General features: G+C 41.3%; 1 protein-coding gene across 1 annotated transcript in view; it reads right to left on the bottom strand.

Annotated features, from left to right (window-relative positions):
• The window catches only part of ITGA9 (integrin subunit alpha 9), a 346,390-nt gene that overhangs the window by 173,050 nt on the left and 160,714 nt on the right, over positions 1-12,626 (bottom strand). The window contains exon 16 of the mRNA XM_003781794.3: positions 6,622-6,771. Within this exon, the coding sequence (XP_003781842.1) occupies positions 6,622-6,771 (150 nt within the window). The remainder of the gene's footprint in view (positions 1-6,621; positions 6,772-12,626) is intronic.

Below are 12,626 nucleotides of genomic sequence, written 5' to 3'. Positions count from 1 at the left end.
AGCTCACTGCAACAAACCTCAGGTTCATCAGTAAGCCTTAACATGCCTTTAGTCACTGTCCCCATGTCACAGTCACTGTCTGTGCAGCTATTCCATTTGAACTAGGCCATCAATGGTGGCAGACTCCAAACTCTAAAGGATCATCATGATGTAATCCACCTCTCTGTACACTCCTGTGGACCAACATAGGCTCAGGGCCTTTTAGGGGAAGAGATTAAGGCACTTAAAGTAGTTGAACCCTGATGTTATCTGGCAACATGACCTAAAGAGCTCTGTTGAGTTTGCTCTTTCCTAGGAAAGAGGTGAGATGCTCTGTGTGGAAGTGCTGCATGTACACAGGTTAAAGATCAGCTCTGCCTCCCGGAGTAGGCCTAGCTCTCAAAATCAGACTGAGCCAACATCTGGAGGACACATGGAGGGAGATCATTCAATTCCCTTTTTTTCTTTTTTCATAATCAGGAAAAGGAGAATGAGCAAGAATGACTCTCCCAGAATTTTTCTCAGGCTTCAGAACAATCTTCCCAATCTAAGAACAATATTTTTCTTTTCTTTTCATTTCCACTAAAGAATCACACCGTTAAAAATAATAATCATAATCCGCTGTCACACATCTCCTCACACTGAGTCCTGCTGTCCAGGGGCAGCACTACTATCTTTGTCTTTCTCTGTTTCTTTTGATGATTATTTACGTCTCTCTAGAAAACATGCCGATACTCCTATTCCTTGATTTATCAGATCTGCATGTAATCTTACTTTATTCCTTTCCTGATAGACAGGAATTTCTCACTTATCAGTGTCCGCCTCCCCTCTACCTTCCGAATTCTGACAGGCAAATCATTGCATTAGCTCCTCTACTGCAGTGGGGCTCACACAGATTGCAGGTCCCACCCTTTGAGTCTCTGATTCAGTGGGTCTGGGGTAGGCCCAAGAATTTTCATTTCTCACAGGATCCCAAAAGTGGTTGATACCACTGGCTCAGGGACCACACTTTAAAAAGCATTGCTCTGGTGATCTTTGTAATTTTTAGTAAAGAACAGCTATTTCTCATTTTATCAAGTTTTGGAATATCTGTCAACTCACCAATTTAAAAGATTATTAAGACATTAAAAGAACTTCTGTTATGCTTTTACCATTACATAGGCAAATTTGATGATATTTGCATTTTATATTATCACCAGAGCTTTGATTTGGGGTTGTAATTACTGAAAAGCAATAAATGGTGCCAATGTGGCCACATGACCCTTGCTCACAGTTGAGCTAAGACAAGTGTAATGATTATATATCTACATCCTCCTCTATAGCAGCAAAGTTAAAGTCAAGGATGTTCAACTCTTCTCCTACTTAAGAGAGAATATTTCTACTATCAAGAACCTTCTCTTCCATATTCTCTTGTGCTTGCTCAAAATTACCTATTTTCAGTTTGGGTACATTGTGTTTCCATTTTTGTTTGCCTCAAAAATATTTTAAATTTACCTTTTAATCTCTTCATTGACCTATAGTTTGTCCAGCAGCTTGTTATTGAATTTCCATGTATTAGTGAATTTCCCAAAAGTTTCTCCTGTTATTGATTTTTTGTTTGTATACCATCATGGAGAGAAGAGATATTTGACATGGTTTCAATCTTTTAAAATTTATTAAGACTTTTTTTGTGGTCTAATATATGATCTATCCTGGAAGGTGTTTCACATGCGGTTGAGAAGAATGTGTATCCCCTGCAGCTGTCGGATGGAATGTTCTGAAAATGTCTGTTAGGTCCATTTGGCCTAGAGTGTAGTTTAACTCTGAAGTTTCCTTATCGATTTTGTCTGGATGATCTGTCCATTCTACGAGTAGGGTGCTAAAGAACCTTACTATTATTGTGTCACAGTCTACCTCTCCCTTCAGATCTATTAATATTTGTGCTGTATATTTAGGTGCTCTGATGTTGGGTGCATATAAAATTGTAATATCCTCTCGATAAACCATCCCTTTATCATTAAAGGACCTTCTTTGTTTTTACAGTTTTTGCCTTAAAGTCTATTTTATCTAAATATAGCTATTCTTGCTCTCTTTTGGTCTCTGTTTGCATTTTTGTGTGTCTTTGCTTTCAGTTTAAGTATGTTCTTACTGGTAAAGCAAGTCTTGTAAGCAGCATTTAGCTGGGTCTTATTTTCTTATCTGCTGAGCCACTCTAGGTTTTCTGAATGGAGATTTAATCCACTTATATTAAAGGTAATGACTGATAGGCAAGCTCTTACTACCGCCATTTTGTTAATTGTTTTCTAGTTGTTTTGTAGATCCTTAGTCCCTTTCTCCTCTCCTGCTGTCTTCTTTTGTGACTAAGAGATTTTCTCTAGTGGTATATTTTGATTCTTTGCTTTTTTATTTTGTGTGTGTCTACTATAGGATTTTGCTTTGTGGCTACCATGAGGCTTACAAAAAAACATCTTATAGTCAAAATAGGTTATTTTTCCATTACATTTTTAACTTGTTTTATATTTGAACCATGACATACAAATGGCTCCTGACTCACAATGGATTAACTTATGATTTTCCAGTTTTACAATGGTGCAAAGGCCATACACATTCAATAAAAGCTGTACTTCAAATTTTAAATTTTGATCTTTCCTGGACTAGTGACATGATACTCACAATGCTAGGTAGTGGCTGCAACCTTCAGCTCCCAGTCAGTGATCACAAAGGTAACAACTGATAACTTGGGATCTTTCTGAAGAACATTCTGTTTGCTAAGCCACTGACTGCCGATACCTCAGTGCCTTCTACCAACTACTCTTAAGCCTCCTCAGAAGAGGGAGAAATTGATGACCCTATCACTACAGTATCCCCATCATACAGAAATTAATTTTAGTTCAATGCTTCAAACATTCTTTAGGACCAATGTCCTTTCAGCTGTTATCTTAATGGTGAGTAACTGCACAACCATTCTGTTATTTACTTTCACTACAGTGTTCAACAAATTATATGAGATATTCAACTCTTTGTTATAAAATAAATTATGTGTTAGATATTTCCCAGTTATAGGCTAATGTAAGTGTTCTGAGGACATTTAAGGTAGGCTAGACTAAGCTATGATGTTCAGTAGGTTAGGTGTATTAAATTCATTGTAAACTTATAATTTTGTCAACTTATGATGGGTTTATTAGGATATAACCTGTAACTCATCCTATGTCAAAGAGCATATGCACAGGTACTGACTATATTTCTATTTTTCCAGGAGTTTTTGACTGCCTATATATTTTTTTCTTGCCCATAGAAGAAATACATTCAATCTGAACTGTATCTTGAACATTTACCCCCTTTTCATCATTCTGTTTATTGCTTGGCTTCATTTTTTTGAAGTTCATTGATCTTCTGTTTGAAGTTGGATCAATTATTGTTTAGGATTTATTGTTATTAGACTTCTGGGAGTTAGCTCCAGAGTTTCTTGTAGCCTACATCTTGGTTCTTATACATTTGTCCTGGAATACATTTCAGATAATTTGTTTTTAAATAAATTGAAACAAATTCAATTTGTATTTCAGATAATTTCTGTAGAAGTTTATTAGGGAGGTAAACTTTCTGGGTCCTTACTTCTCTGAAAAGTGATTTCATGTTTACTTTATATTTGGCTGTTAGACTAAAAATAAAATTATAATTTCAAAATTTTATTCCCTTAGAATGCTGAAGCCCTTATTACACTATCTTCTAGCTTTTAATCTTCATAATCGAAAGTCTAATGGACTACTCAGTTTGATTTCATTCTGTTATAAGATGACATATATTCCCCACTACCATCATCCTGTATTCTTGGGACACATTTAGAATTTTCTTTTTGTCTTGGGAGCAATGACAAAATGATCTGCTAGACACAATAATATGTCTAGGATAATTTTGGTTTATCTTGCTTTTAAGATAGCAGGCCCCTTAAATTAAAAATAAAATAGCATCTCTAATTCTGGGGAATTTTATTCTATTATCTCTCTTAATTTTTTCATTTTCTATTTTCATTTTTGATATCTTTATTATTTAGATTTTGGACCTTGGAGATTTATCTTTTAACTTCCTTTACTTTTCTATTATCTTTTAGCTCTTCTTCTTCTTTTGAGATAGGTTCTCACTCTGTAGCCTAGGCTAGGTCCCCAAATTCTTAGGCTCAAACATTCTCCTGCCTCAGCCTCCTGAGTAGCTGGGTCTACAAATGTGCCCCACCACACTTGGCTGATTTTTCTATTTTTTCTGTGTATGTGTGTGCATAGACGTGGAGTCTCACTCTTACTCAGGCTGGTCCTGAACTGGCCTCAAATAATCCTCCCACCTCAGCCTCCCAAAGTGCTAGGATTATAGGCATGAGCCACTGCACCCAGCCTTTTAGCTCTTCTTACTGGGAAATTTCTTACCATTATCTTTTACTCTTTCTACTGAATTTTTGGCTCTGCAACTACATTTTTAATTTGCAAAAACCTTTTCCTTGCCTCTGAGGGATGGAATATATTCTTAAATCTTCTTGTGTTAATCATATAGACTTTAAGGTATTGTGGGTTTAAAAACAAATTTGTAATCTCTAACATCAGTTATTCTGTTGGTTTATTTTCACCTATCTTTCATGCAACCCCTAATCTTGGCTTTAAAAATAAGCTGAAAGAGCTGATTAGAAAACCTGTGGCTGTGTTTGTGTGGAGGGTGGGAGGGAGAGCTAACTCTTAAACTGGTGATTTCAAATGCCAAAGAAGTAAGACTTTCCTTTGGGAAACCCATAGTATCTCAAGCAGTTTACTCAACTCTTTTATAGAGGAACATTCCTGGCTAATAATTTTCAGTTAACAATGATCCTCATTCCCCACCCCCATTTTCAGCCCCTCTTCTCACTCTTGCCCCCTGTACAACTGCTGGCATGACTGTGACTATAGCTTCTTGGGTAGTGAGGCACTCAGTCCCTCTACATATAGTTCAAGTTCACCCATCAACACTCTTCCATCTTCTTTACTCCAGGAAATTATAAGATATAACTAAATAGAAATATAGCCAATACTGAAAATAACTGATACCCTTTCCCCTACAGCATTTTCCTCCTTGTTCTAATCTATTCATTTATAATCATTGCAATGGGTTCTCTAAATGTGTGTGCTTGGTTTGCCATCTTGAACCAGAGGTGATTAGGAACAGCATTTGATACTAATCTGTCCCCTGCATCTCTTTGATTGGGTTGCTTGAATCTAAAAGTGACAGTAATGGTTCTCAGGTGCTGTTCACTAAAGATGGCCCATATCTGTGCTACTGATAGATTTTCAGTTGGGTTCATTGCAGAAAATACTCCCAGAAGCCAGCAAGATACTAATAGTTGACTACTTCATTCCTTTCAGAAATATGACAAGCAGAGAGGACCCTGAAGTGATTCCCAGTACTCCAAGTTTGGATCATTTTCTTAATACAAATATAAGTAAGTCTATCAGGCTAGCAAGTTTCCACCTTAGAAAGCACAGTAATATATATTAAGACTGGATTAATTATCTAGAAGTTATCATAATACTATGATTTACTAAGTTCCCAAGCTAACCTCTTCTCCCCAGTTCACTTTCAGAAGTGGACATAAATTCTACTTGTCAATCAAACCAGAAGTCATTCCTTCCTTCTCTTTTCATCTTATTCTCTTCTCCTTGCCTTCCTCTCTGCCCACCCTCTTGGACACCTTGTGTTGCTCCGTCTCTTCTCTCAGTCCTCCAGAGTCTGCTCCAAGTATCAATGACCAGCATAACTTATAGGCCACCCTCCTGGGACACCTGTGCTTTGAAAGAAGTTCGTGTTTTAAATCAAAATCCCTTGTCAGTATTTCCCAGAGGTTGTATGTTTATGTGGAGTGAGCACAGTCAATTTTGGCCCATCATCCATCTGCTGTGAGTATAGGGAGTGAACTGCTCACATCTGCTTTCTTCTGTAGAAAACTGTCCTTGAGTGAAGGGTTCCTCTTTTGAGAGGTGGTTATACTCCTCTTCCACACCCACACTGATACGGGGTACAAAAGGCCAGTCCTCTTGCCTCAAGAAGAGGACAACTCTCTAATATGATGTGTGCTCTAGAATCCCACAGCTGGACTTGAGGTAAGACCATATCCTTGTCCAGCCTCCTACCTTTCCTTTATAGGTTTCCCCCAAGAGCACAGCCAATATTACCATGTGCTCCCAAATTTCTCTCTCAGACTTTGCTTCTAGGAAACCTGACCCAAAACAACGTGGAAGAGATTTTGGGAGGAAATGGGATATCTTAGTAAAAATCTCAGTTGAATAGCTGGGTGGACATTTCAAACCCCAAACACTTCTCTATGCCTACTATGCACTAACCTAAACATTGCAAACAATTAAGGAATAGGAGCCAAGTGGCCAGTTCATGAACTCAAAAGGACTGTAATTTTCAAAGAGCTTAAGAATTGTCTCAATGTGTTTCAATCCCATAGTAGTAGAAGCAACCCTGAAAATCATATATTTCATCCTTTTGCAGATTAGGAAAGGGAGGCTCAGGGATGGGGCTAGCTGCCCTGGCTGTGACCTCCTAGCAGACAGCCCCACAGCTCTCTCCACTGTTCAACCATTACTCCCACTGTGTGCATCTGACACCTTGGTTCCTGGTTGGGAGCTTTAAGGTTCTGACCTGATTCTTTTGGGCAATCTTATGTCCCTTTTTCCAGCGAAGAACTGGTGTCAGGGCTGGTAGCTCCCTCTCCTCCTCTCCAGTCACATGCTCGGCAAGGCTGTAGGCCACCTCAAACACGATGGGGCTGATGACATCCTGCACCCTCCGCTGAAATAATAAACAAAAACATGCATTCATTACTAATCCCAGCTGACGGTTGTGGAACATTTCACAGTTTACAAAGACCTTCCACACAGACTGCCTCACGTGATCCTTACAATCACCCTTGTGAGGTAGGATTTCCTTACTTTCATATTTTAGATGAGGTAATTGGGGCCAAGGGTGTTGTTAGTGTCTTGCCCAAGGCCACTGCATTGATGCATGGGGACTTTTCTTCTGTACCTCACCTTTCCTTTCTTAAATCATCTTCCTTGAGCATATGGAAGACATTACAAATCTTCCAAATGTTCTTAGAAGCCAGTTGGGAGGCAGGAGAGCATCAGCGTTCACGTTGCTAATCCTTTGCATTCACAGTGTTTTAATAATCAAAGCTCTTCTGAGATAAATATGAATTTTATATTTTGTATTAGGGCAGAGGACTCAAAGACACTGAAGGGTCCAGTGTTGTCTCAAAGTTAGTCATCGGTGGAGCTATAGATGAATATCTGACTTCTGGCCTGAGATCTTTCCTTTGGAATCCAAGAACCTCAAGACCCAGAGGAATAGTAAATTGATGTTTGCAATGGAAAGAAAGGGAAGAGAGTGAATGTGATCTGAATATCTACAAGAAGCCAGCCCCTGTGCTAGGTATACCAGGGATGTGTGTGACATGCCCAAACACTGTGAGCAAAGGCTTATTATCCTCCCTTTATACAAAGGGAAGGTAGAAGACCATTTTCTCCTGGGGTACACAGCTACAAAGTGTTTTGAGTGACATCTGTTCAGCCTGGAGTTCTTAGCCTTTCTGCAAAGAATGCCATGCAAACTCCTCCCTAAATGTCTGTGGGGGACTCTAGGCTCCCACAGTCTCAGGAGTTAAAATCAGAGACAGGAGTGAAGCTGGTGGGTAGTCCCTCATTCTGGGCCTGCACACTCTATAGGGGGTGGGTGGCTCCAAGAGCTTCCAAGTGGGGCATGGAAACTGGCAAAGGAAAGTGATATAAACATTTGAGTCCCTGGGGAGAGACAAAGTGGTAGGCAGCAAGGAAGTTGGTATAGCCCTGTTGGGGAATAAAAAGAAAAGCTGGGGAGGCAAGCAGACAGAGGCCAACCTCAGGGCCATGAGCATGGACCAAGGATATCATGCTATTCTCTAGTTTTGGAGTTTGGAGCACAGAAGCACTGTGTTCAAAATGTTAGAAAGTTCTAAAGGTCCCAGGAGACACACAGAGAGGAGTATGCCCGCACTGCGAAAGCCTACTCCCCCCTCCCTACAGATACACATGCTTCCCAGTCTGGGGATATTTAAGTATCTATCCGGTCTAAGCACATGCCACAAGTGGCAGCTCCACTCACACTATACCCTGCTCTATCCACTTAGCATATATCCTGATGGCCTGTCAGTACCACGTTCTCTTTAATGACACACAGCATATCATCATTTGGATGCCTTGACTGGCCCAAATTTGAGCCTATCATTTGGGCTTAAAGCTATTTCAACGAGCAAATGGGTGGCAGCCCATCCACAAACTGTGGCAGCATTCTCCATGGTGGGTCCTGGCAACCTCGGTTCCCCAGGAACAGAGTAAATAAGAGAGTGTGATTAAATAAGCTGGGGGACACCAAATTAAACCAAAATAAAGAAGATTTTATTCTGCCTTGTTTATGCTTTCTGTTTTCATGCCATTGTCTCTGAGAAGAGGGTGGTAGTGGTCCCAATTTATTGGGCCATGGAACCTTGTGTTGCCTGAGTTCCTGAGGACACAGAGTGGTGAGCAGAACACATTTAGAGACCCTGGAAGGCAGATAAAATATCTCTCCAGTGCAGCTCACTGGAGCAGCCCAGCAGAGGGGATGGCAGGAGAGCTTAGGTGAGAGGGGGAGGCAGACATGGTCTCCATGGCTGCTCCAGTGGCTGTTGAGCTGTGGGGCATGAGAGACAGAACAAGGGGGCACAGATGCCTCCACGGTGGGAGGCTGAGCAACTGGCAGATGATTTGCATGTGTTCAAGAAAGCATTCAGCTGGGAATAAAGCCAATCGTTCAGCATAAATGAAATACAGGACCTCTCCAGGGGAGTGATGAGAGAGGCTTTGGACAAACTATTTCCAGAAGATCCTCTTGAACTCCTGATTTTAAGAACAGACCTTTAATACCCATGTCCTGTCTGGGAGCAAAGCACATGGCGGGGATCCAGATCCTCCCAGTCTACTGCCTCTACTAACCAGAACGTACAGATTATTGATGATGATGTGGACAGGAATGCATGCATGCAATCTCAATGTGTCTACAAAGAAATTCTCCAGTGCTTCTTTAAGGTTAATGATCTTAAGGTTTTGCATTTAAACCATGGATGAAACAAGTCAGTAATCACGTTACCCTTCTCAAGACAACCTGGGGAGACAGAAGCAACCTCACGTTTCCTGGCTACCAAAGGTGTCCTAGTGACTGGGCTAGCTCTTCTCAGACACTGTTTTACTTAATCCTCCCTATACACAAGCTTGTAAATTAATTGCCTCCATTTTATAGACAAGGCAGCACAGGCACGGGAGCTTGAAAATTGCCTCCTTTCCCAAAGCCAACAAATGCAACCAGAAGCAAATCTACTTTCCTTGTTGTCCAGAAAATACTAAACAAAAAATCATACCAACTACTTTAGGTTCTGATGTCATGCTAAAAAGGTACTTGTTTACATAAGAGCAAAGAGGGTGAGAGAAAAATGGTTCATTGGGGCAGCACCTGTGGCTCAAAGGAGTAGGGCGCCAGCCCCATACACTGGAGATGATGGGTTCAAACCTGACCCTGGCCAAAAACTGCAAAAAAGAAAAGAAAAATGGTTCACACACTACGATAATGTGAATAAATGACACATAATTAAGAAACAGGGGCTGTGAGTAAGGGCTATCTCCTTGTTCATTTATTTATTTATATTAGAGACAGAGTCTCATTCTGGCACCTGGGGAGAATGCCATTGTGTCATCATAGCTCACAGAAACCTTAAACTCCTGGGCTCAAGTGATCCTCCTGCATCAGCCTCCCAAGTAGGTGGGATTACACCATAATGCCTGGCCAATTTTTCTATTTTTAGTAAAGATAGGGTCTTGCTCTTGCTCTGGCTGATCTCAAACTCCTGAGCTCAAGGGATGCTCCTGCCTTGGCCTTCCAGAGTGCTAGGATTACAGGCATAAGCCACTATACTGGGCCAGAGCTATTTCTAAATGTAGCCATTCAAGCTATGACAGCTGAGGAGGGAAATGTTAGTCACAGCATACCTCATTTTGCATGAGTAATGAATTCGGACATCTAGGGGTACAAATGCTGCTCTCGGGCAATGACTACATGAACCTGTTTTAATTAAGATGTTTGAAAAGCAGCTCCTTATTACATGTTCCAGTAGCTCCGGGCAGAAGAGACCCAACCCACATTGAGCTGTGGGTGGAGGTAAGGGAGGCTGCAGCAATTAGACACAGACCAGCACCCCAAGAAGGAGGACCCTTCCTTCCCACACTGTGCTTGTTTTATCTGAGCTGCAAAGGAAAAGCAGCAGTACCATTTATTGGTTTCCTTTTCATTTTTGGAAGTGTTGCTTCCCTGAGCTCAGTTCTGCAATTAAGTGGAGGAACTCCTTAGGATGGACAGAGGCTTAGGGTTCTGGCACAGACCTTAGTCACTAACACTATACTACAAACCGAAGTTTCTGAAATTTTAAAGCCCCTAATAAATGCTTTTATTCTGACAGAGGGAAAGGCAAGAATCTACCTCCTCCTGCTAAAAACCTTACTAGAGCCTCCTGACTTCGGAAACTGAAGGCACTTCCAGGGAGAACACCGAGACCGGTGGCAGAAATCACAGTGGCTGAGGTTTTATAGGGAACTTAACATATGCTCCATTTGAAATTTATTGGGTGCTTACTTTATGCCAGGCAATGTGCTAGGCCCCAGGGAAATAGACATGAAAGACCTGAGGGAATAATTAGGCTCAGGGGAAACAGGTAAGCAATGACAACATGGCACGATGTGCCCCAGGCAGAAGAGGCTTTGGGGACACAAAGGAAGGACACCTGATTCAGACAGAGGGCTGGCAGGCGTCCCAAAGGAGAGCTCCCTGGGCTGAGTAGAAGAAAGAAGGCCATCAGCCAGAGAGCAGCAGAGAGGCATGGCTGGAGTGGCCATGTGGAGAGAGCCTGTGGTACCCCATGGACTGTGCTGGATTTGAAACTCAACCTGGTGGGCAGGAGCAGGCAGGGGAAAGCTCATGCAGAAACCAGATCTCTGGGGTCTTACAGATTGTGTGAACTTCATCCTAAACACTAGCATGAGCTGGGAGGGGGTTAAAATGATGCTAGACAGAAGCTGTATTATAAAAATCCCTCTTGCTACTTGGATTGATGGGGGAAAGGAGGCTAGCATGGAGGTCCTATGAGGCTGTGATCTAGAAGATTCTTTTCGTTTTATTTAGCAAGTAGATTTATGAACCTAGGACTGAAGAGAAGCAGGCTAGGGAGGTGCTGCCAGGAGGGATTCAGGGGGAAAGAAATAGGAGGTACCAGGACCTAGCAGTGGGGATGGAGAAAAGGGGACCCTATCTACCCAGATAGGAGAGGATATACATTGCTGTTTAGGAGAAACACCCTGGTGACTCAATTCCAACTCCTATTCAATGGCCCTAAATAAGTTGGACCTGAACATACCCCCTGACTCGCCACACGACTTAAAAACCTACCTCACCACTGCTTGTCTCCACCAAAAAATGAAACGTTTTTCTCTTCCTTAGCTACCCAGCAGCACAGGGGTAAATTAAATGAAAACAGGAAGGGTTGGCCACACTCTAAATTGGCAAATAACACAGAAGGTCAGCAAATAAGCAGTTAGCATTAAGTCAGATAATTGCTTTGGGGAAAATCCTTTTAAGTACTTTTTAAAGACACTTCGGTATTTCTCATTTTCCAAATATGTGATCTTTTTTGTCCCCTCCATCCTCTCTCCCTTCTTACTCTTCACCCAACCCTACTTCTGCCTCTGGTTACCTTGAAGACACTCCTAGAAATGTGAAACCCTCAAAAGTGGAATATCTTTTCCTTTATCACTATCCTCATAATTAGAATGGCAGTTGAAATGTTACAGGCTACTTCAAAATTCTCCTGAAGATCCTTTTAAAAGCAAATGGAGGATTTTGCATTTCCAGTTTATGGTAGAGTCACCTATACAAAGATTACCCTTCCATGACAACTAGAAAAACTGGACATGAACATTGATGCATGTACTCCCTGACCTCTCCCACATACTGGGCTTTGAAATACTTTGAAAATAATTTAATTAATGATCTTTAAATTTTTTTGAGACATATCTAAGATTCTCTAGCAACCCACCCATTGAACATCATCAGTCTTGGGTTGTCTAGGGTTTCAAAGAGAAGGAGAGCACGCAGAAGTGACCCCCACATGTACTGCCACCTTTCCCTTTAGGTATTTCCATTTGTAAGCAATGCAGAATGAGAGGTTTAAAAAACTGGTGGTGAAAAGGGGGCTAAAAGAGTGAGTTCTTGAATATCTGAGCTGAATTTATAGCAGTCTTATGAATCTGTGAATTCAAAACTTAGAGTTCAGGGCTACTAAGGGAGTCAGGACTTGAGGAGCCAAGATCCCAAAAAGAAAGATGTATACCGAGATGCATTTGGTATTATATACCACTTTCATCCTCCAGGCATCCACTGCTTCCACAGCAGCATGGGGCTGTGAAACTAAGAATCCAAGCAGCAGGAAGTGATTCAGGTGCTGCTGAGAAGACAAGAGAAGATGTATTTTACTGGAGATTGAACACAGCAAAAGAGAGGACTCGTGACCAAGAAGTTAATAGAAAATATCC

This window comes from Otolemur garnettii, unplaced genomic scaffold, assembly GCF_000181295.1.
Source record: "Otolemur garnettii isolate 467f Iridium unplaced genomic scaffold, OtoGar3 scaffold00002, whole genome shotgun sequence".
Taxonomy (NCBI): domain Eukaryota; kingdom Metazoa; phylum Chordata; class Mammalia; order Primates; family Galagidae; genus Otolemur; species Otolemur garnettii.
This window is presented reverse-complemented; position numbering and strand designations above follow the sequence as displayed.